We start from the raw sequence: 21,789 nt of genomic DNA on the forward strand, positions 1-21,789 counted from the left end.
CATTTTGTTTTGGGGATAGAGTGTGATTCTAGTGTTTGTGCAAACATGTGCCACAAGGCAACTGTTTTTGTAACAACTTTGAAATGTCACTTGTTGAAGGTGACATTTCAAGCCATTTACCCCATGACAATGAAGCATTCTCCGGACAATGAAACATTCTCCGGACAATGAAGCATTCTCCTGACAATGAAGCATTCTCCTAACAGTGAAGGAACTTAGTTTGGTGAAGCTACTGTGCCTGAGTGCCTCTAAAGTTAGCATGGTTCCTTAAACTGAGGAGGCTGTGTGGTCCAGTGGTTAAAGAAAAGGGCTTGTAACCAGGAGGTCCCCGGTTCAAATCCCACCTCAGCCACTGACTCATTGTGTGACCCTGAGCAAGTCACTTAACCTCCTTGTGTTTACACACCCTAGTCTCTGTAAGACTCCTGGGATCTCCTGGGATTCCAGCTGTGATCCAGTCCTTCACGCGAGACACTAATTGGAGACAAAGGGCTTTACCAAAGTGGAACGGGGGCATATTTCATATGACAGACTTATTTTGGTTGTCTTTAGATTTGATTTTGATTTCATAGTTTTCTCCTGCCTAAAGCACACACATCAGTGATACATGCCTCCTCAGAATAATCACCCCAGTCATAGTGCAATGTATGCATGATCAGAATATTCTGGCAAAACTGTCTTGTTGCTTTAGTTAGGCACCGTATCTTTCGTAAATATTTATGAATGCGCAAGTATACTTCCATTGTATTATCCGTGTCTTTCTTCAGTCTCATTTTAAAGTGCAGTTTTATTAAACTGAAATAGTCGCAGAGCAAACCCGCTTTCTTTCAGTTGTCAAATAAATCCTGTCTCAGTTTCCAGTATTTTTTCAAAGGTCGTTCTTCCAAGCAGGGCTGCATACTGATGCACTGGTTTCCAATTATAACATGCTGCTGTTTTTTGAAAATGGCACCATGTAAACTTTCAATTTTAATGGCTTTCAAAGCCACATTGCAATTGCTATTGCCATTACTACCTTATGTAACTCAGTCAAGCTTACTATATGTTAGAGACTCTGCATTGCCAACGTACTGTAGTTCTGCTTCAGAAGATCATTGGATTCACTGTTGACTGGATTCAGCTTCGGACCTGCAGGGTTTGTGGGGAATTATTAAATAGGTGCTTTTAAAGGGCAGCTGATCTCTACCGATAAATCTGTTTTCACATGTGGCATTGTGGCAAGTTAGTTAAATGATCCTGTAAAACTAGTCTGGGTTGTAAGGAGACTGCGTTCTTGATGCAATGTGTTCAATATACATACAGATCCCATGCACATTTCAGTTGTAGTATCTATTGCCATCTTGCCTGTTCCTCTTTGAATTTTGTATAAGTTGTAATTAAGTAAATACTTTGGGGTCTGCCATGATAAGCTACAATGAAGTGGCAAGCATTCCATTCTAAATATAACAACATTGTCATTCATTTTAAACTAAAATTTAAAAAGAAAGAGGGCCTGTATATATTATACAGTTGTACCAGTGTACAACTAGCAAAAAAAAAAAAGTATTAAGTTGCAGTTACATTTTGGTTTCTTACATTATTTTATGTCTGTCACAACATTTGTCTTTTAAACTGGCTTTGGTGAAATAGCAACTTTCTGAAATATGCAAAGCAAGATTTGTTTTCCTTTTCATGGACGGAGATGCAACGGCTCAGTGCAAATAACAGACAGTGATTTCAATTCCTAGCTAGGAACCTCTGTAGTGCTGTAGTCTGATTGCAAGCTTGGTTAGATTTCACTCATGCCACATTGAATTCATATCCTATAACTAAGCTTGTTGCTGGGGCTGTTTTTTTGTATAATTTGTATTATTTATTTTCCTTGGGAGGAGTCTCATTCCTCGGGACTTAGTGTGGCGTCACATTTGGTTTCATCTTCTGCCACTTTGACATTTAGGTGCCTTGGCTAGCATTCATTCATAAGTTAGCGTGATTGAACATTTGTAAACATGGTAGCGCTTTCTGTCAATGGGTGTAGCTGCTACCCAGCCCAAGGACAGGTCATTGTTGCTTTCTTGTGTGTGATGTGGGATTGTTTTTTGTGTTGCTTTTTGTGATACCCTCCTCCTCCTCCTCTCCACTTTTACCTTTCAAAAATATATATTATAAAATATATATATAAACTTGGTTGCTTTATATCTCTTGGGATCCAGTCTAGTATCTCCTTGGTCCAGCGATGGTCTGTTCTTCTTGCTACATGTCCGGCCCACACTGCCATTTCATTTTTTCTCGCTCTTATAATAACATTGCATAATTTTGTTTGCGCTCTTATCCATTCCTTCCTTTTCCTGTCTCTTCTTGTTATTCTCAGCATGCATCTTTCCATACTCCGTTGAGTCGTTTGTAATTTTGGATTGATTTTTGCATTGAGGGTCCAGGTTTCGCATCCGTAAGTTAGCACTGGCAGCACGCATTGGTCGAAGAGGCATTAGGGTAGTTTCCCTTTCAGAACCATGCTTAATGAAATTAGGAAACACAACAGAGCAACATGGATTGAAAAAGGCTGATGATGATGATATATGTGTGTATCATTACAATCCATCTTTCAAGGAAATTGTATTATTTTTGCTGCTATCTACATAGCTCCTTACTAGTGTCATTTATCAGAGGCTTTTTGGAAAAGTTATTTAATGAAAAGGGGAAATACACTCCAAACCTCTAATAAAGCAATGCCTTAACCCACGCTTGACTCTACGAAAGGAGTGCTTTTAACTTGCACATTAACGCAGGAAGGCTCGAGAAGGCTCGCTGAGACTTTGTTTTGCATTGCTTTGGTATTGTGTCTCAAGGGCTGCAGTTGCAAATAGCAAATGACTTCAACACGCAGGGTGATGCATTGTAAAGCAGACAGGCTGAGGACAACTGTTCTATGCAGCTGCATTGTTCCGTTAGCCCTGCAGTGATTATGGGCTCAGTTTTAGGCTTGTCTAGCTCGATGTGATGAAGTACGTGTCAGCAGCTCAGTGTGTAGGCAGAGGGGTAGTTAGTGGCTTGCGCCCCTGGGTGTGTGTTCTCAGACCGGTTCACAGCAGTAATGTACAACAGATGAGTGAGGATGTAGCAGAAAAAAGAACTGATTTTTTGTTTGGCATTGCGAGTTCTCGTAATAAAATCTCAAGTACTTTGATCAATATAATAGTTGCTTAAAAGGCCTCATCAGGTGTCCGTACTCACTGGGTAGAGTTGATTTATTTTGTTTCCTAATTCAGTATTGAACAATAATCGACAATTGAGAACACTATTGTTGAAAAGCAACAAGAAAAACTGTGTAGCCTCTTCACAAAATGCTACGAGTACAGTCACAAAACAAGCATGTGCATATTATTATACACAGTACTATGATTTATGCATTTAGAAAACTGGATTATTAAAAAGCAGCAGCAGCAGCTGTCTGCAAGTTTTATTTGCTTGTCATCGTACCAGCATTCTTTCCTTGTAATTGCCTCATCTGTTCTGTCAGCATTCTAATCTGTTTCTATTGGTCACCTTGTACTCTTGGTTGCCTCACTATCATAAGCAGCAGCAACAGCAGGAGCACCAATGTGTTTCTGATAGTCAGATGTACCTGCCTATTGGACAGGCCGATCTGTATAGAACAGTTATCAGATTACTGTCCATGCTGGCCAAAGACTGAAGGAAGGATCAATGCTAATTACTTTCTCTTGGTTCATCTAATTAAAATGATATAGCCTACTGATTTATGTACTGTTCTCCTTTGATAAGGCTATACAAAGATTGGATCCAGTGTATACTGTCATTTCTCCCTTCACATTTCACCTCGTGCTCCTCCATGTTTGTTGAAATATACAGCTATGGCCAAATTTCGGCATCATCTAGAAATTTTACAATAAAAAAAACAACTATATGAACATAATTTAGATCTTTTATTTAACATCAAATCAATCAAATAAACTACAAAATGATATCACAAGTGTATGCCGGGAGCCATAATAGTAGTACAGTATTTCATGTTAGATTTTGAAAGTTCACATTTTTCAATTTGTCAGTTTTTCATTAAGTATATGGATAACAAAATATTTTTTATGTAATTCAATATGTTAACGTAATATTATTCAGCAGGTTTCATTCGAATTATTAGTTAATTCTTAGGGTGATGCGTTTATTTTTTTTTATTATTATTTTATTATAATGTCACTGAAAATCAGGTCTTGCAAAAAGCATGTAGATAATAGCCTGTCTTCATAAATGTTTGTGGTAATTTGGTAATGTTTCACTTTGGTCCATTCCTGTTGTAAGCTGTAATTATTATTATTTATTTATTTCTTAGCAGACGCCCTTATCCAGGGTGACTTACAATTGTTACAAGATATCACATTATACATTATTTCACATTATACAGATATCACATTATTTTTACATACAATTACCCATTTATACAGTTGGGTTTTTACTGGAGCAATCTAGGTAAAGTACCTTGCTCAAGGGTACAACAGCAGTGTCCCCCACTGGGGATTGAACCCAGTGGGGGACACAACCCTCCGGTCAAGAGTCCAGAGCCCTAACCACTACTCCACACTGCTGTAATGACAGTGATTGCATGATTCAGTATTGATCTGGCTGTCGACAGCTCATCTAACAATGGGATTCACACTACATAAATAATGATCAAGTACTATTGAACTGTTTTTACATCCTGGTCCTTTTAACCCTCAAATCCAGGAGTATTTACTTTAGCCCCAACTTTCATTATTGTGTCAATCCATGCCTGTCTGGAGTTTGGAAAAGTATAGGTCTCCGCACTCCAGACGCGATGCGATTTGTCCTCTGATAAAATGGTACTTTTGCTGCGACACGATTCTCATCTGATTGTATCCAGTTCCCTGGAAATGGACTGGCAGATGTTCTCCTTCATTGCCGTCTTTATAATTTTGGTGTCCTTTATTGTGTAGCTCTGGTAATTTGATACTGCAAGAATTATCTTTTCTTCCGCCATTGTTTACTGAAGGCACGCAAGGGAAGCAGTTCCTCATTGGTCAGTTCCCTAGCTGCCACGCGACAAAATCACAAAAATAAACACCGATCCTATGTTTTTCATGTCGCTTCAGTGTCACCTGTCACATCGCAAGCACTGTAAACGGCTCGTATCAAAAAATACATAAATATATATATTTTTTGTCATGGTGTGGTGTGTCATATGAAACATTCGCTTGTCGCATTACATCCTGTGTGTAGAGGCCTTAAATCTACACTGTATAGGAGTCAATGCAAAGTCATCATAAACACTGTAAACAGTGTATCTTTTTTTGGATGAGCAAAAACATCAGAATCCATATTGCTTGATTAAAAAGACCCTCCCTCCCTCTCCTCTCCCTCCCGTGAGTAAATGTTTCTACTGTATTTGCATTTTCGTTCCATAGAGACAGTCATTCTTTCCAAAAGGACAGTCGTTCTTCTGTGCGGTCCCTGCACTTTTGCAGACAGAAGAGACAACCTTTTATGTCACTGAAGAGTTCCACAATGAATACTGTTAGATCTGAGATTAAATTCACTCAAATGCACACTCTCGGACTGGTTCCGGTGATGAAGGACTTGGCAGATGCAGTCCATGGTAAAGAATTTCTCTGCTTATGCTTTCTGAGTGAAGAACAAAAGCCATTTTATAAAGCTGAAATAAAACAATGTAGAAATGGCAGTTTGTGTCTCCTTGTTTTTTTTTTTTTTTTGTTTCAAAGTCTTTTCATTTGCACCGATCCACACAGCAGTCTTAAGCTGTTAGTTCAAAGAGGACCTGTCCTTGTTACCTTTTCAGGCAGAAGGATTTAATTAAGCTTTACTAATGCATATCTATATATCCTGATTTTTTTTTTTTTTATAAATTTAGTCATCGCCAATTTTTTACCCTGGTTTTTCTCCCCAATTTAGCATGCCCAATTATTATCTGTATCCTCGGCTCATCGCTCGCAACCCGCCGACTCGGGAAACGGAGGCTGGAACACGCGTCCTCCGAAACGTGCTCCTGCCAAGCCGTCATTTTTCGCACTGCAGATCCACAGCAATGCCACCAGACCTATAGTGCCGGAGGACAACACAGATCTGGTGGCTCCACTGCAGAACCACAGGCGCCCTATCGGCCACAGGGGTCGCTGATGCGTGGTGAGCCGTGGATTCCCCTGCCGACCTAAGCCCTCCCTACCCGGGCAGCGCTCAGCCATTTATGCGCCGCCCCCTAGGAACTCCCGGTCACGGTCGGCTGTGACATAGCCTGGATTCGAACCTGTGATCTCCAGGCTATAGGGCACATTCTGCACTCCGCGCGGAGCGCCTTTACTCGGTGCGCCACTCGGGAGCCCCTATATATCCTGATTTACATCGATGGCATGGTATTGAGCCTTGACCAAAACATGTATATAAAGCTGGGTGGACTTGGCTGTACATAAATGATATTGGGTGGCTGACCATCCTCTCTAGGTTATAGGCAAGTCTTTCTTACTTGCACTGTATACTTTATAAGCTGTGCACTGACCATTGTTCTAAAGCTCTCGTTGAACTGACAATGCATGTTTACTGCTAGTAACTGCAGGGATGGAAATAAGGCTCCTATTGCATTGCAGTTTGATCCATTCCTGGTTTGACTATGAGTTTAATAAGACACACCTGAGCTTATTACCTATTCGACATAGCTGTACATTTCTAGGACTTTGAAGTGCTCGCTGATGCTGAAGACTTGGAACCTTGTATTTTTCAAACAAAGGAAAAGTACTGTTTCAAATGTATTCCCGTCTTAATGTGCACAGCTCTTGGTTGTCTTCTCTGCAGTCTGACAAGGTGCTTTTTAGTTTCAGACTCATGGTTAATTAATTCCAGAGATGGTAAATCTACATAGATTGAAAGCGTTGTTTTTACAGGAGGGAAATGTGAAATGAATTATTGATTGCAGCTTTACAAAGGAATCTGGAATGGCAGCTAGTGTTCTTTCCTGCACATACTCATGTGATTTAAAGAAAGAGTACCATCAATTCAACTCGATCTTCATTTTAGACCTAAATATTCACTTCAATTAAAACATGTAAAGAAAAATACTGGTTTGGTATACAGGAAGTTAATATGTTATGTGTTGGGTGTCTCTTGCTGTTTTAAGAGATTCTGGCTGCTGAAACTGCAAAATTATTTCTGTTTAAATAGAAAACACCCTACACACAATGTATAGATTTGTTAAAATGATGCTTGTACTTATTTGACTACTTCTATGATGTACTGTAATACTGATAAATCCTGAATTTTTTTTATAAATTTGGAATCGCCAATTATTTTGCTCCCAATTTGGAAAGCCCTATTGTTTAACCCGGCTCAACGCTGCAACCAGTGGCCAGGCAGTTCTGAATTGCACACAGGTAGTCCTGCAGGCGCCCAGCCACCTACAGTGATCGCTGGTGCTCCAAGGACTCCCCAGCCAACCTAAACCCTCCCCGCCCAGGCAGCACTTGGCAAATTGTGCGCCGCCCCCTGGGAACCCCCAGCCACGGTCGGCATAGCCTGGATTTGAACTATAGGGCGCATCCTGCATCCGGACGGAGTGCCTTTACTGAATGCGCTACTCGCATTCACTATTTAGTTGATTTCTCATACAGTTTGTAATATTTGCAGTACCTGCAAAAGAAAGTGGATGTGTCAAGTAAGCAGAATGTTGACTCACACAGTCTCTCTCCTGGGTCCATATGCCAGCTGACATCTCCAAACCAGTACAAAGCCACAGCTAGATTTACAGGCGCTGTCAAAAATGAGTGATGTATGAGTGAACTTCTGGATTCATTTAAACTTTTTTATGCCTCCATGCCGAGGGATGTGTACTGTAGTCACATTGGCCTCCCATTACAGTTTTATAGTGTGTTTTATCACTTGGTGAATTTCATTCAAAGGAAGGCAGATAAAAATGCCATGATAATGTACTGGCACAGTGATGGAGCGGTTGTTGCTGCTTGTTAAATTCATTTTCTTTTCCACAGGTTATAGGCTGATAGGAAGTCATTCTGGTGTGAAGCTCTGTCGGTGGACCAAGGTAACTGACCCTTTTGTCTTTCACAAACAAGCACAAAATGAGCTAGACATTTCGAACTGTCATTTTGTAAAACACAAGCTTAAAGGTGTGCATGTAGGTAGGAAAATGAGCGGATTTCTGTCATGTTGCCATCTTAGTACTGTTTGGAGTCACAGTGGTGCTGTACATAATTCTCATGCAGAGGAAAGTGTATTTATTCTTCATGAATTTTCATTAAATGATATACAACAAAATGTTGAGCAGCCTTTGATGGAAAACGAACAATTGCAGTATATCCCCTGGGACTTTCTGGATTTTAGATTAATAAATAATTAACTATAATCATGCTCCCAATGATACTGAAGAGAAGCCGCTTTTAAACATGATTTTTAATTTTGTTATCTTATTATATTTTATATTCATGATTTTTTTTTTTTTTATGTGTTTTGTGGAAAGAGTAAATAGGCCTAGGTCCTTTATATGCTTCTTGTAACCCATTGCAGGAATGGAAATAAGACTCCCATTGCATAGCAGTTTGATCCATTCCTGTTTTTAAAGACCCACCTGAGCTTGTTACCTATACACTGTGGCTAATCAAGCTTGTAGTAAAAACCTGGAGTCTTATTTCCATCCCTGCTGTGTTATTTCTGTTAATGACTTAGAATATTGATACATGTGGGAACTAGTTACTTGCAAATGGTGCTTGACCCTTGTGGCTGTACATCTGTATTGCTGTATATTTGTATGCACAGTTTATCTAATTGAAAGCCACACGCACTCTGTCATGTGAATTGGTCCTCAGATAAATACTCCAACTTCTCGGTGGAGTTTAAAATTGGCCTCCAGCAAATGGATGGTTATCAGGTGCTGCATTAGGCTAAGAAATGTGCCCCTGTATCAAAACCATTACCAACCAACGTGGTCCCCAGGGAGGTAAGAACATTATAGGACGCTAGCGAGAAGTGCAGCTTGGGGAAAGAATCATTCTAGTAAAATAACTATATTTCTTTGTCTACCAGAGCTCGCTAATAACCTTTTTGTGTAAAAATATATTTTAGCAGCTACTAGAAATCTTTCTCACTTGGGTCTAGAAATGAAAATCCCTGATGTGGTGGGGCAGTTGGTAGTGGAGTAGAACGTGTAATGGTGTTTTTATTTCTCCATGCTACAGCACTTGCAGTCCTCGTAACATTTTTTTTTTTCTGCCCACTTTAGTCTATGCTGAGAGGTAGGGGCGGCTGCTACAAGCACACGTTTTATGGGATCGAGTCTCACCGCTGCATGGAAACAACTCCTAGTCTCGCTTGTGCCAACAAATGTGTATTCTGTTGGAGGTACATACTGCTCATGTTGCCTTTTTAACATTTGTTTTTATATAGCTAACATTTTTGTTGATACAGGAGATTTTCAGAACCCTCAGAAACACTTGTCCAATGCTGTAAACTCGCTGCTCCCTATTCAGTGAGCATGGTTCTGTAAGCTGTGCCAACTTGTCCTGTTAACGCACTGAGAAATCTTAACAATATGTTCTGATTAATTGCTCCGCTGGTTGGTCTTGCACTGCAAGGCAGGGGGCGTTGCAAGGGCAGGGTGCCCCTGTGAATGGGAGGGAAAGCTCACTGGATGATCAGTGTTCATGCTGACAGATGTCAGAGATGATCTGAAAAACCTTGATGTCTTTCAACATTTCTTCATCAGCTCCGACAAAGCGTCCATAAATAGACCACCACTAAATGCAACTGTGATGAAAGCTTGTTCTGCACATTTTAATCATTTTTGATTGATTTGAATGTTGATGGCTACTTCTCCTCCTGAAACTTTCAGACAAGGAAGCATTGTTTTTGGTGACATGTGTGTTTACATACCTTGTCTATTTACTGTAAGTGTTGTGTTTTGAGTTTTATTGCTCAGAATAGGTTAGCCCTGTTTCATACTAATGCATTCCAAACATCCAGGTTGGCGTTTTTGGACATTGGCTCAGTTTCTTGCAAATTAGGTCACAATCTTCAGTTATACTGTTTCTGTTTAGGAGTACACTGTAGTTGTAAAACAGGCTCCTTGAGGAAATTGGATTTTGGAGAATAATGTGCTGCATCTTTAAGCAGCACTTATTTTGGAGCAGGGTATATGGACCTTTTTATTTATTACTTTCTTTTAAAATGACAGTATCTTGGAGGAGCTGGTAATGTAATAAAAAAAATATTTAATTATATATGATAGTTTTTTTTATATATATAATATAATTTCAATTGAATCCACGATTGTTGTTCATAGTGGGAATGCCATATAGAATAACAGATATCCTATAATTTATATCGATTTACTAAGAACAAAAAGCTGTCCTTGTGTTGATGAGCGTGACTTTTTAATGTACGTGCAAAAACATGTTTTAGCTGGGGTGACGTTAAAAAAAAAAAAAAAAAAAAATTAATAACTTAATGTGGATGGCAAGCTAAAACTAACCTTTTCTTACAGTAGATTCTTACAAACACTGTTTTGTAATTCCTGTATGCGTTTTTTGAATTCAGATGGGCAAGCTAACACTGTATTCTGTTTTGTTAGACATCACACTAATCCAGTGGGTACAGAGTGGCGCTGGAAGATGGACCAGCCTGAGAAGATCCTGCAGGAGGCCATTGAAAACCACCAGAACATGATCAAGCAGTTCAGAGGTAACCAGACCCTGTTCGACCACCTGGTGCTCCTTCGTTACTTCACAAATCCACTTCGTTAACGACTTGGCTGTATTGACAGTAAATTATACAAAATACTATTTAAATGTGAGTGATGCTATACCGTATAAGAGCCTTTTACTAATTCACTACTATCATTTTTGGATGTGTAAGTCAGATAGCGAAATAGGAGATGGTAGTGTGGTGATACAGGCTGTATATGTGGTCCAGTTGTCAAGAGCTACCCTGTCATTTTGGAATGCTTTCAATCCAATCGGATCCCTGCATTTGGGTTAAAAAAAAAAAAAAAAATTTAAAAATCGGTAGAATCCAGAAGAGAGACTCTGTTTCAGTGCCTGAACTGAAATCCTATGAGAGCAGATCAAAAACACAGAGCTACACGCTCCAGGTTGGTTTTAATTAATATAGCTTAGCAGAATTAATTAATTTGTTTTCCTCTGGCAAGACCTATTGCTTCAATAAACTAAGCTGGTTTTTTTTAGCCCCAATGCAAAAGATAGAAAATTCTCCTCCCTGCTTCTGACAGGTACACCCAGGATAGGGTTTACAGCCATACATTTATCAAGGCATTGTGTAGTTCACTGCCCCAGTAACCTGCTCCCATTACATACATTAAACATGTCCCTAGACTGCAGTTTGTTTTCATGAAAAAAATTCACATGAATGTGATTTCCTATTATCAGTGGTACAGTCTCTGGGTACCAGAAGGGATAATGGAACGATTTCAGAAGTTAATAATAAGGGAATAATACTGTGACTCCTAACTTTTATATAGCACAAGCCTAGTTATTGTCAGGAAAGTTTTATCACTGCTTGTAATAATATCTACAGCGGCTCAGAGATGAAGTATTGACAGCAGGCCCTGCTCTGATTCAAAACCTGAACTCTTTAATAAAAAATAAAAAAAGCTACCTTTTAGCACCGTGAGTTCAGGAACCATTTCAAAGCAATGCAATTATGTTTTTAAAGAAATTGCTGCAGTACATGGGTAATGCAGCAACAGCAAGGGAGTCAGGGTTTACTTAGACAGAGGAGATGGAGCTTTGCCACTGACCACTTTAAATGCTGCACCCATTGTTTCCCTATGAGGAGTGGTTTTCATACAGTAAGTGGAATTTCTTTTTAGCGACTATGTTATTGTCACTTCTGGCTGCTAAGAGCCTTGAGGACCAAATGAAAATTTAAAGGTCATCACTGTTTGCAGCACTGAGTCTTTTTTTTTTTTTTTTTTCTTCCTGTCACAAAGCCAGACTGAATAATTATGGTTTGCTGAGATTTCAAGGGTCATAGAGGATCGTCAGTTAACTGTTGTATTGTGCTTTTTTTTATTTTTGTATTTATTTGTGACGCACAACCACAATGCTGATTTTAGGGGGTTTTAATCGATTTGATGATTAATCACACCTGTGGGCGTTGATCAATTTAAAAAAAACAAACAATTGATCGATTTAATCTGGTCTCCCTGAATGCGGTAACAAACGGTGCATGAAAAAAAAAAAACTGGAAAAATGGCAGAGGGTATTTCTAAAGACCATGGCAAACTTTAGAAAAAACTAAGACAAGTAGACACACATTTCAACTTGTGATGCCTTTGGTAGTGTGTAGTTCTGCAGGTGAACCTAGTGGTTCTGTACACTGAACAAGGCACCAGACAATGGTTTGTCAACCTAAGGGGTCATAAGGTAGTCTCGGATTAGTGCTGATTGGGGTCTGTAAAACCAGCCCATTGTTTCTTTGTAAGTTTTACTGCAGTGTCAAGTAGTGCTGAAATAATGATTTGATTATTGGGGTTGCGCTCTCCCCTGAAATCCAGGTGCTGACAACCAGGTGAGGGTCATTGTTGTTGACTGGGCTGATTTACCATTCAAAGTAAATAAACATCTGCTTGGATTTCTGATTATTGCTGTTTTTCTTAGACTGGAGAACAACAATCCACACAAACCCAAACAGCTGTTTCTATACTTGTATCACTTGGAATGGTAAATTAGTCCAACAGCAGTGACCCTCACCTGTGGTGAGCCTATCAGAATAATCGGTTTGTGCCGATTATTCATTGGACAGGCAAAAAGTACAGCAGTGGTGTGTCTGTTCTAGCTGTGGAAATTTGGCCCCAAGCAGTGGGGACGATACAAATTGTTTAATAGTAAATGCAATTTGAGCAGCTTTTGTGTTTGACCTGCATGTGGGGCCAGTATAACTTATTGAAATCCGTATGTTCTCCAGTTCAAAGAAAATATAGATTACTATGCATATATGAGACTTCATTTCATTAAAGGCACACCTGGGGTTGGAAAGAAATCACCCTACTTGCTTCTGGTGAAGGATAATGAGATTTAAAGATTGTTTTTGGTAATTTAGTTCGATCGCAAGGTCTTGCATCTGTTACATCAATGACAACCTAATTGTATTTCCAGCGGTCATAATTCAATATTTATTTCATTACGGTTCAGAAGAGTGAAATCCAGAATTGAGTTTTGTAAACGATTTGCAGCAGGCTCATAATCATCCCTTTTGAAGCTAGCTTTTTATTTGAGTTTGTATTATTTGTGGCTGTGGAAACTCAATTTCAACGTTGTATTTCAATCCCAGAAAAGCATGGGTTTTATTGGTTTCATTGTGGAACATTAGCGACCCTGCTCATAATGATGGTAGAGATATCCAGTGATGAGATCAGGCCCTCTATACTTTCCATTTCAATCAACACCTTTGTCTGTAATTCCAACCACAACAATATGTCATCAAACCGGAGAACACCCTGCGTTTCACACCCCGGTTTTGTTCAGGTCAATTTCTATTTGAATAAAACGCTTTTTAAATCAATTGACGTGCATGTTCTGGAATAGACTGATGCTGGGGGAGGTACTGAATGTATAAAATAGAGGCATGCAGGGGTAAAGGGCTGATGATTCAGTCACACAAACAGATAGCACTCTTCAATGGTAAAGAGCCCATTGGCAATGCAGATATTAATTATTTTTGTGCTCCACCTCTCGCAAATTTTCTAGCAATTAATTACAGACCTGGATTGCTCAGTGACTGGAGTTCAGACTTAATTTAGACTGACATTATCCCATTCCACTTTTGTAAACATGATTAAACTAGACGATTTTAAAGGGCATTATTTGCTGCGCTCAACAAAAGAAAACTCCAACATTTATTTGTGGACATATGTGAAAAAGACTATGAAGAAATATTGGTTATGGAATAAATAGGCTTACGCTATACAGCTATGACCAAACGTTTTGCAACACCTAGAATTTTAGGAGGAAAAAAAATACCTATGAACATAATTTAGATCTTTCATTTAACATCATGTAATCAAAGAAACTACAAAATGATATCGCAAAAGGCCACCGTTATGTGGGAAAACTACAAAGCACACAGTGTTATGCACAGTAATTAAGTACTTTATGGAGCAAAATTAGTTAATTCTATTATTATTATTTATTATTATTATTTATTTCTTAGCAGACGCCCTTATCCAGGGCGACTTACAATTGTTACAAGATTTCACATTATACAGATATCACATTATTTTTACATACAATTACCCATTTATACAGTTGGGTTTTTACTGGAGCAATCTAGGTAAAGTACCTTGCTCAAGGGTACAACAGCAGTGTCCCCCACTGGGGCTTGAACCCACAACCCTCCGGTCAAGAGTCCAGAGCCCTAACCACTACTCCACACTGCTGCCCATAATTCTATAGGGTGATGCAAAACATTTGGCCACAGCTCTACACTTTTATTATTGTGTAGTCACTAAGGCTAATGCTTGTATTTGACCTGCATGTTGTTGACAACGGTTAAACATTTTGGCAAAGCTTTAAACATGTCGGCGATGAAGCTGACAAGCTTGCTTCTCTTTATTTTGGAAGGGGTTCCTGGTGTAAAGGCAGACCGATACGAGGAAGGAATGGCTGTGAAACACTGTGCGCTGTCCCTGGTAGGAGAGCCCATCATGTACCCAGAGATCAATCGATTCCTCAGGCTTCTACACCACCACAAAATCTCCAGCTTCCTGGTGACCAACGCGCAGTTCCCCGAGGAAATCAGGTAGGGGAAGTGTTTCACAAGCAGCCGGTGCTGCAATATTGCTTTGTGAGCTGTGCAGAATAATAGCAAGACAATATACTGTACAGAGAGCCTGATAATGATGTACCTGCAGTGCGTATCATCTATTTAGATTGAATTCTGTTTAATATTTAATAAACCTACATTCATTTCTATGTGCGTTATTAAACTGCAGTGTGTCTGAAACATGTACAGCCAAATACTTGGAGATATTGTGAATGACTTCCCTTAGAGTTTACAGTGATAACTTTGCATGATAAAGTTTCCAGTGGTTTCCCCATGCTTATGCTATTAACAATACTTTCCCATGCTTTCCTATGTTTTTACTATGTGTTACTAGACTTTAACCGGGTTGGAAAATAAGACTCCCATTGCATAGTGGTTTGATCCATTCCTGGTTATAATAAGACGCACATGAGCTTGTTACCTATACACTGTGGCTAATCAAGCTCGTAGCAAAACCTGAAATGGGTGAAACTGCTATGGAATAGGAGTCTTCTTTCTATCCCTGCTTTTAAAGCTTGAACTGTGAGCAATTGGGTGGCACATGTTTAAACTGCGCTCAAACAAATGCATTTCAGGATGTTAAAACAAACTTTGAACTTGTTGCCCTTTAAAGGAAAATAAAGAAAGGGAGAGGTGCAGTAGATTTTCCTGGAAGTGGCTTGTAACACATTAAGAACATTGATCTTGATGTTAATCTTCTCAATTCTCTGACACCAATTTAGCTGTAAGCAGCTGATCAAAAAGCTGTAGTAAAAAATTATTCGATCTGTCGCTTTGTCTTTTCATAAAGCCCATCGTGTTGTAACAGCTCCCTTTACTAGAGACAGGTATCGGCTGTGGAATGATTACGAGCTGGCCCTTTGCCAGTGTGTAGCCAGAGATAGTCTTGTGTCCTGTTAATACTGGGGCACAGAAATCTCAACAGCGAGGGCAGCAAAAACAAATAAGGAACTTGTTTATGAACAGCAAGTTTCTGTGTTTCAAAAGTTATTAGCGAGCTTTTTAACTGCTGTTAATGTGTCCAGTTATCTTACAGTGTTAATAATCCTAAACAGTCAAATTTGTATTGCAGATTCTCTACACACTGTTAATTTCACCTGAGGAAAGTCAGTGGCTGTGTGGCAGTGTTTCTTCTGTTGGATTTCCAATTAGTTTAACGCATTTCCAGCATATGCATGCTTTTTGCTTAATGCTGTACATTTGTCTTCAGTGTTGAACTTTAACAATAGACCAACAATAATATATATTTTTTTATCCCATCTGGATCATAGTCAGCAATTTCAATACAGTATGCTTGGTTCCTTTTTTTCACTAATGGATTAATCTTAATCTGCACCCCCCTATTAAAGCATAATATGTTTGCAGCAGATTGGATATCACAGTTATAACAATTAATATTGTAACCTCCCTGCATTTTTATGTCACTGCCTTGTCTTTTTTTGACGTTTTTTTGGGAAGTTGTTCGACACCTTGACAAATATCTCTTGAATTTTGGTTTGTTGGTTAAATCTCAAACTCTTAAGTGGCTGTTGGTTTAAGAAAAGACAGCGAGTGATGGCAATGTTAGGAGCAACTGTCAAGAGATGAGCGCCCTAGTAAGATTGTATTGTGTCTGGAGTTGGAAAAATATTGGATGACCGGTATTTATTTATTTATTTATTGTACTTAAATTTGATCAGAGTTCATTGCGTTTCTAAGATAGGTAAGCAGATACCCAGAGAGCTGACTTGGTCCATACAGAGTATCTGTGATAAACAAGTGATTTAATTAGAAAAAGGAAAGGGATGTGGTAATATCTTAATGTATCTTTTAAAATAAGATGTGTTGGAGAGAATGGATAGTAATTAGGTAGAAATGTTCAGTGAATGTGTGTTGGACATGATTTATAATGAGATATAAATAGATAACTGGGGATGGAAGGGGCCAGAGATTTGAATTGAAATGCTGTCTCTGAAGTGCACTGGTGTTTGCTGGATTAAGGTGGGTTGATAGCAATCCCCTTTAGTTTACTGATTTTTACATGTTAAAATGCCTGGTGCTTTGGAAGGAGGCAGATTCCAAGGTGCAAATGAATGTGGCTGGAATTACAGCAAGCCCAGTAATAAATCTCCCCCTCTGACCTCCCCGCAGGACCCTTGAGCCTGTAACACAGCTATATGTCAGCGTGGATGCCAGCACCAAAGACAGCCTGAAGAAAATTGACCGGCCGCTCTTCAAGGATTTTTGGCAGCGCTTTCTGGACAGTTTGAAAGCCTTGGGGGACAAGGTATGGTAGCTTACTGTTTCAGAAGCTAGATACAGATATGTATTTCCACGGCATACACAGTAATGTGGATTACCTGTGCCTGTTCTTGATTTCCACATCTGCTATAATCATTAACACCTTTCACATTATATGTTCTTGTAATGGGCTTTAAGCTTAGCTAGCAATGCAGTCCAGTGGCTGAAAGATGTATATGCAAGCATTGATTTTAAAAGTAAGGAGAAACCGAATTTTTGGACTGATCTGCGGCAGTCACCCCAGCTTCGCATGGGTCAGTATCAGTAAAGCAGCCATCGCCATTGGCACTTTGTAGTGAAATGTTTCTGGATGCCTAATGGCAGCCAGCATTGTCTTATCTTGAAAAACGTTCCCCTGTTCCATTAGGTGCCTGTGGTTTCTACAACGGGCCAGTCTCCATGGACTGCTCAGTCACCCATGTTAAAGGCCAGGAGTTCCTTTTTATAATATGCTTTTTGCCTTCAGTATGTCTTAACCAATGTGTCTGTAAATAAAGGGTATGTCCTCAGAATATGGTGCTGCCCCAGTTTATGATTCAATGCACTTTAATACCAAGTATTCAGGTGACCATGACCTCTCTTCTTCACTTGATCTTATTTCCCAGCTGCCCGCATCCTGATTTATTTCTGGAGTTTAGCTGTTTATTGAGTTACCTACTGTGATTAGAAAATGTGATTTCAAAGGGGCATTCCTCACTGTCATGAATTCAGAGGAAAGGGGCCAGGATCACCCTTGAAGTCTGCACCTTCAGAGTCACAAAAAAGGCAATGTAGATTAAATACTACCTTTCATAGGAACGAGAGGAGGCGATTCGGCCCATCGCTGTATGGCTGATTCTTAAGAACAAGTTCATCCCAGAACCAGCCAATAAATCATCAATCGGTGCATCATTTAATCTGGCCTTCAGAGATGCTTTTGCAGTTTTCCTAACTGGCATCAGTAAATAACTTTAACCCAGTTGTCATTGATATAAAAATCAGCGTTAGCAGTCTCGATGGATGCTATTTATGAAATCGGGAAACAAGCATCAGGGTCTATTTTAATGATTTAAACAGTGGTGAATCTCAATACCACCACTCGTAGTCCTGTATTAATCCAGCTACTATTTACTGACTTATTTAAATGACTTCCTAAAATAAATACAGTGAATTCTATATTTTAAGGCCACTTAGCTGAAGCTTTTTACCATACAGTAATACTTGTTCGGGGAGACAGGATTAAATACATTTGTAATGTTCTCCCTCTTCCTGAGAAGAAGACAAACGTCTAAAGTGTATAAGTGTGCATAGTAATATGTATAGTAATATGTATCTGTGACATTAGGTGCTGGTCTCACCTTGTTTAAACAGACATCTATCGATTTAATTATTCACTGAAATACTGCCACCTTTGAAAGAATTTCACTAACAGGCTTGAAGCCCCATAATCGACTGGATATTCAACAGTGAGGTTCTGCTTTGGATTCGTTTTTATGTTGCTTTTCATAAGATGGTGCAAATAGCATCATCTGACACCGCAGGGTTCATCCAGAAATGCAGTGTCTGCATTGCCATTCGCCATTAGAAATATTATTTGTGGCTTTTTGGGTACGATTTTCACCTGTTTCTGCCAAGCGAACAGAGGTTATTTTCTCATGAATCTCTGGAGTTTACGCTCTGCTAATCAAAGCAGATGGCGAAAGAAATTGTGATTTACAAGATGTTGAAGAATGATTGTGGAGAGGAATGAAGCAGAGCAGTAACTATTGGTAATTATGTTTCATTAGATCATCTGTCTCAGCGTCACAATGGGCACTGCTGTGCAAACGCTGATCATTCATAAGTTTCATTTTATTTTTATTTAGAACTTAAAAGCAAATAGCCATAGTTGGGGAAAGCCAAGATATCCAAAGAGTCTTTAACAATGATTAGAAAGGATCAAACCACCACCAAAAGCCATCTTTCCTAATTTGCGCTGATGCAGTGTGGTGTCACAACCCCAAAAGGGGCTACTGTTAGTATTAGTGCCTGTTTCAAATTCATTTCAGGGAATAACAGCCCTAGTAAATTGGTGGTTAGAATGCATCATCAAGGGGATCCAAGGCTCAGCCTGTAAAGGTATGCCTAGTTTAACCCTTTGTCGCAGTGTTAACGGTTTGCGTTTTTATTTTTTATCTTGCTGTTGATCAATTGACTTATTAAATGTGTTGCAGTTGAGGGACTGTTTTAAACCTGCTACAATTGGGTGGCAATCTATTTATTATTATTTATTTCTTAACAGACGCCCTTATCCAGGGCGACTTACAATTGTTACAAGATATCACATTATTTTTACATACAATTACATTATTTTTTACACATTATTTTTACATACAATTACCCATTTATACAGTTGGGTTTTTATTGGGGAAATCTAGGTAAAGTATCCTTACTCAAAGGTACAGCAGCAACGTCCCCCACCAGGGGGATTGAACCCACGACCCTCCGGTCAAGAGTCCAAAGCCCTAACCACTACTCCACACTGCTGCCCTACCTCTGCAGAGTACCAAGTCTAATGAAGCTCACAGTAATGTCTGCTATGCACTGCATCTTAGTTAGCCCTGTTCTAAGTCATTTTTGCATCCACAGTGCATGCCTCCATTACAACAAAACAAATTGAAGGAACAGCCACTGTATTGCTTGCTGTCTAGACCAAATGGGCACCGTGTTTTATTATTGCATTTCTTGGCTCACAATAACTGATTTTCACGCTCGCAAATCAACCTGTGTTCATCAATCTCTGCACAGCCCGAGGTCTGTCAGATGCTTAATAAAAAAATAAAACTGAGGTCATTCAAATGGCCTGACAGCCCGAAGACCTTTTGATATCTGCTTCACACGACAATGAAAAAAAAATGGATGAATTCTGAAGCTGTGAGAGGACCCAACAGAGGATACTGCCACAGGCGATTTGCATTCCTCTCGCTCCACAGAGAGCACTGTCTATTCATAATTTAGATATTCTTCTAGCTGTTCAATAAAATCAGACAAAATCCAAAGTCTGAAACGTATATTGGTCCCTTCTTGAGCATGCATATACAGAGAAATATTTTTTTAAAATCCTAATACCATTGTCAGTGCCTAGCAAAACGCAAAAGAATCTGTCTGCCGCTATGAAGCAATATACAGCTATGGCCAAAAGTTTTGCGTCACCTAGAATTTTAGAACTGACCTCATAAAAAAATAAACTATATGAACAGAATTTAGATCTTTTATTTAACATCATGTAATCAAAGAAACTACAAAAAGAGATTGCAAAAGTTTACCGAAAGCCATAATAGTAGTACAGAGTTTAACTTTAGATTTAGAAATGTCACATTTTTCAGTTTGTCAGTTTTTCGGTAAGTGTATGGAAAACTACAAAGCGGTGTGTAATTCAATGTGTTAACGTAACATTATTCAGCAGGTTTCATTCGACTTTATGAAGCAAAATTAGCTAATTCTATAGTGTGAATGGCCTAAGATCGTCTTTCAAGGTAAAGTAAGAAAGTGTTTGGTTTGAATGAAATATTTTGGTTTCCCATCCAAACTGGTTTGCTCTTCAGTTTTATCTTGCCCTGAAATATCAAGCGGCAGAATCTGAACTGTACATTCCTTTTGCCGGAAATTCTCAGATTTTACAGACTTTTTTTTTTTGTAATTCAGTGTCTTACACAATTTATTTTACATAAAAAAAATACACAGATATAGGAAGAAAATATATATACAGAAAATATCAATTGTTAATTGATACCCAACACCAAGCAAGCTGAAGTGATGGCATTCTGGTTAAAGAGATTGAAAGTGTAACACAATATGTTTAAAAGACAGCTACCTGAAGCAGCTTTGATGTGTTTGTCCACTCATTCTAAAACTTTCAGCCATGCGGAGAAAGCGTGCGGAACGTTTGATTGATGGCACAGTTATATAGAGATAAGACGCTGCTTGCCAGGGCAGACTGTGCTGTCAGCACCTTGTGATGTGTAATCAGTGGGTATGGAAGGCCGGGTGATTTTCTTTACAGTCTCCTCGAGAAAATCAGTGAATGACAGCTGACTAGAACAAATTGCTAGAGCTTGTCTGATTAGGGGAAAGTTATTTCAAGGAGAATAGTAATCCATTTAGGCACCTTGTGTTCACAGAAGAGTGATGTATCCCACTTCTTCCTTGACTCAGTTAAAATCTTTCATATTAAGGTCAGAGGTAAGTGTATTTTTGTCTTGACTGCAGCTGGATTCTGCAGTGATTAAACTCAAGTGAACCAAGATATAAGATACCATCTCAAACCACACTATGCAATATGTTGTTGTGTATGGTCTTTAGACGCTTGGGGGTCTTGCTGTATTTAAAGCTGTCTGTTTTTATTTTTTTTATTACAAGTGCAATTGCGTTTTAGGTTAAATCGGAATCGCTTATATCAGTCAGGGGGACGTTTTTCATATTAAGTGCGCTCTGGATGCATCCGCTAATTGTTCCTGCTTTCCTAGATCCTGCAGAGGAGAGCTGGACCCTGCTGGGTTGACAGCGCCGGGCATCCTTATCCGATCGCTCTCCTGCTCTCCCTTCTCATCCCAGCTCATTCTCTCGGTCCCGCCCTCCTTCCTGTACTCGCTGGCGGGTTCCTCGTTCTGTTTTTGTGTTCCATACCTTTCCACATTTCTGCTCACCTGCACTTCACTTTCCCTGCCTAATGGTACATAAAAT

At 39.3% G+C, this 21,789-nt stretch overlaps 1 protein-coding gene across 1 annotated transcript in view; it reads left to right on the top strand.

Moving 5' to 3' along the window:
- LOC117429105 (S-adenosyl-L-methionine-dependent tRNA 4-demethylwyosine synthase TYW1-like) overlaps positions 1-21,789 on the top strand; it is a 54,401-nt gene that overhangs the window by 16,613 nt on the left and 15,999 nt on the right. Inside the window, exons 9-13 of the mRNA XM_058998106.1 lie at positions 8,004-8,056; positions 9,251-9,369; positions 10,598-10,707; positions 14,607-14,784; positions 16,939-17,074. Coding sequence (XP_058854089.1) covers positions 8,004-8,056; positions 9,251-9,369; positions 10,598-10,707; positions 14,607-14,784; positions 16,939-17,074 — 596 coding nt within the window. The remainder of the gene's footprint in view (positions 1-8,003; positions 8,057-9,250; positions 9,370-10,597; positions 10,708-14,606; positions 14,785-16,938; positions 17,075-21,789) is intronic.

The sequence above is a fragment of the Acipenser ruthenus genome, chromosome 24, assembly GCF_902713425.1.
Source record: "Acipenser ruthenus chromosome 24, fAciRut3.2 maternal haplotype, whole genome shotgun sequence".
Lineage (NCBI taxonomy): Eukaryota > Metazoa > Chordata > Actinopteri > Acipenseriformes > Acipenseridae > Acipenser > Acipenser ruthenus.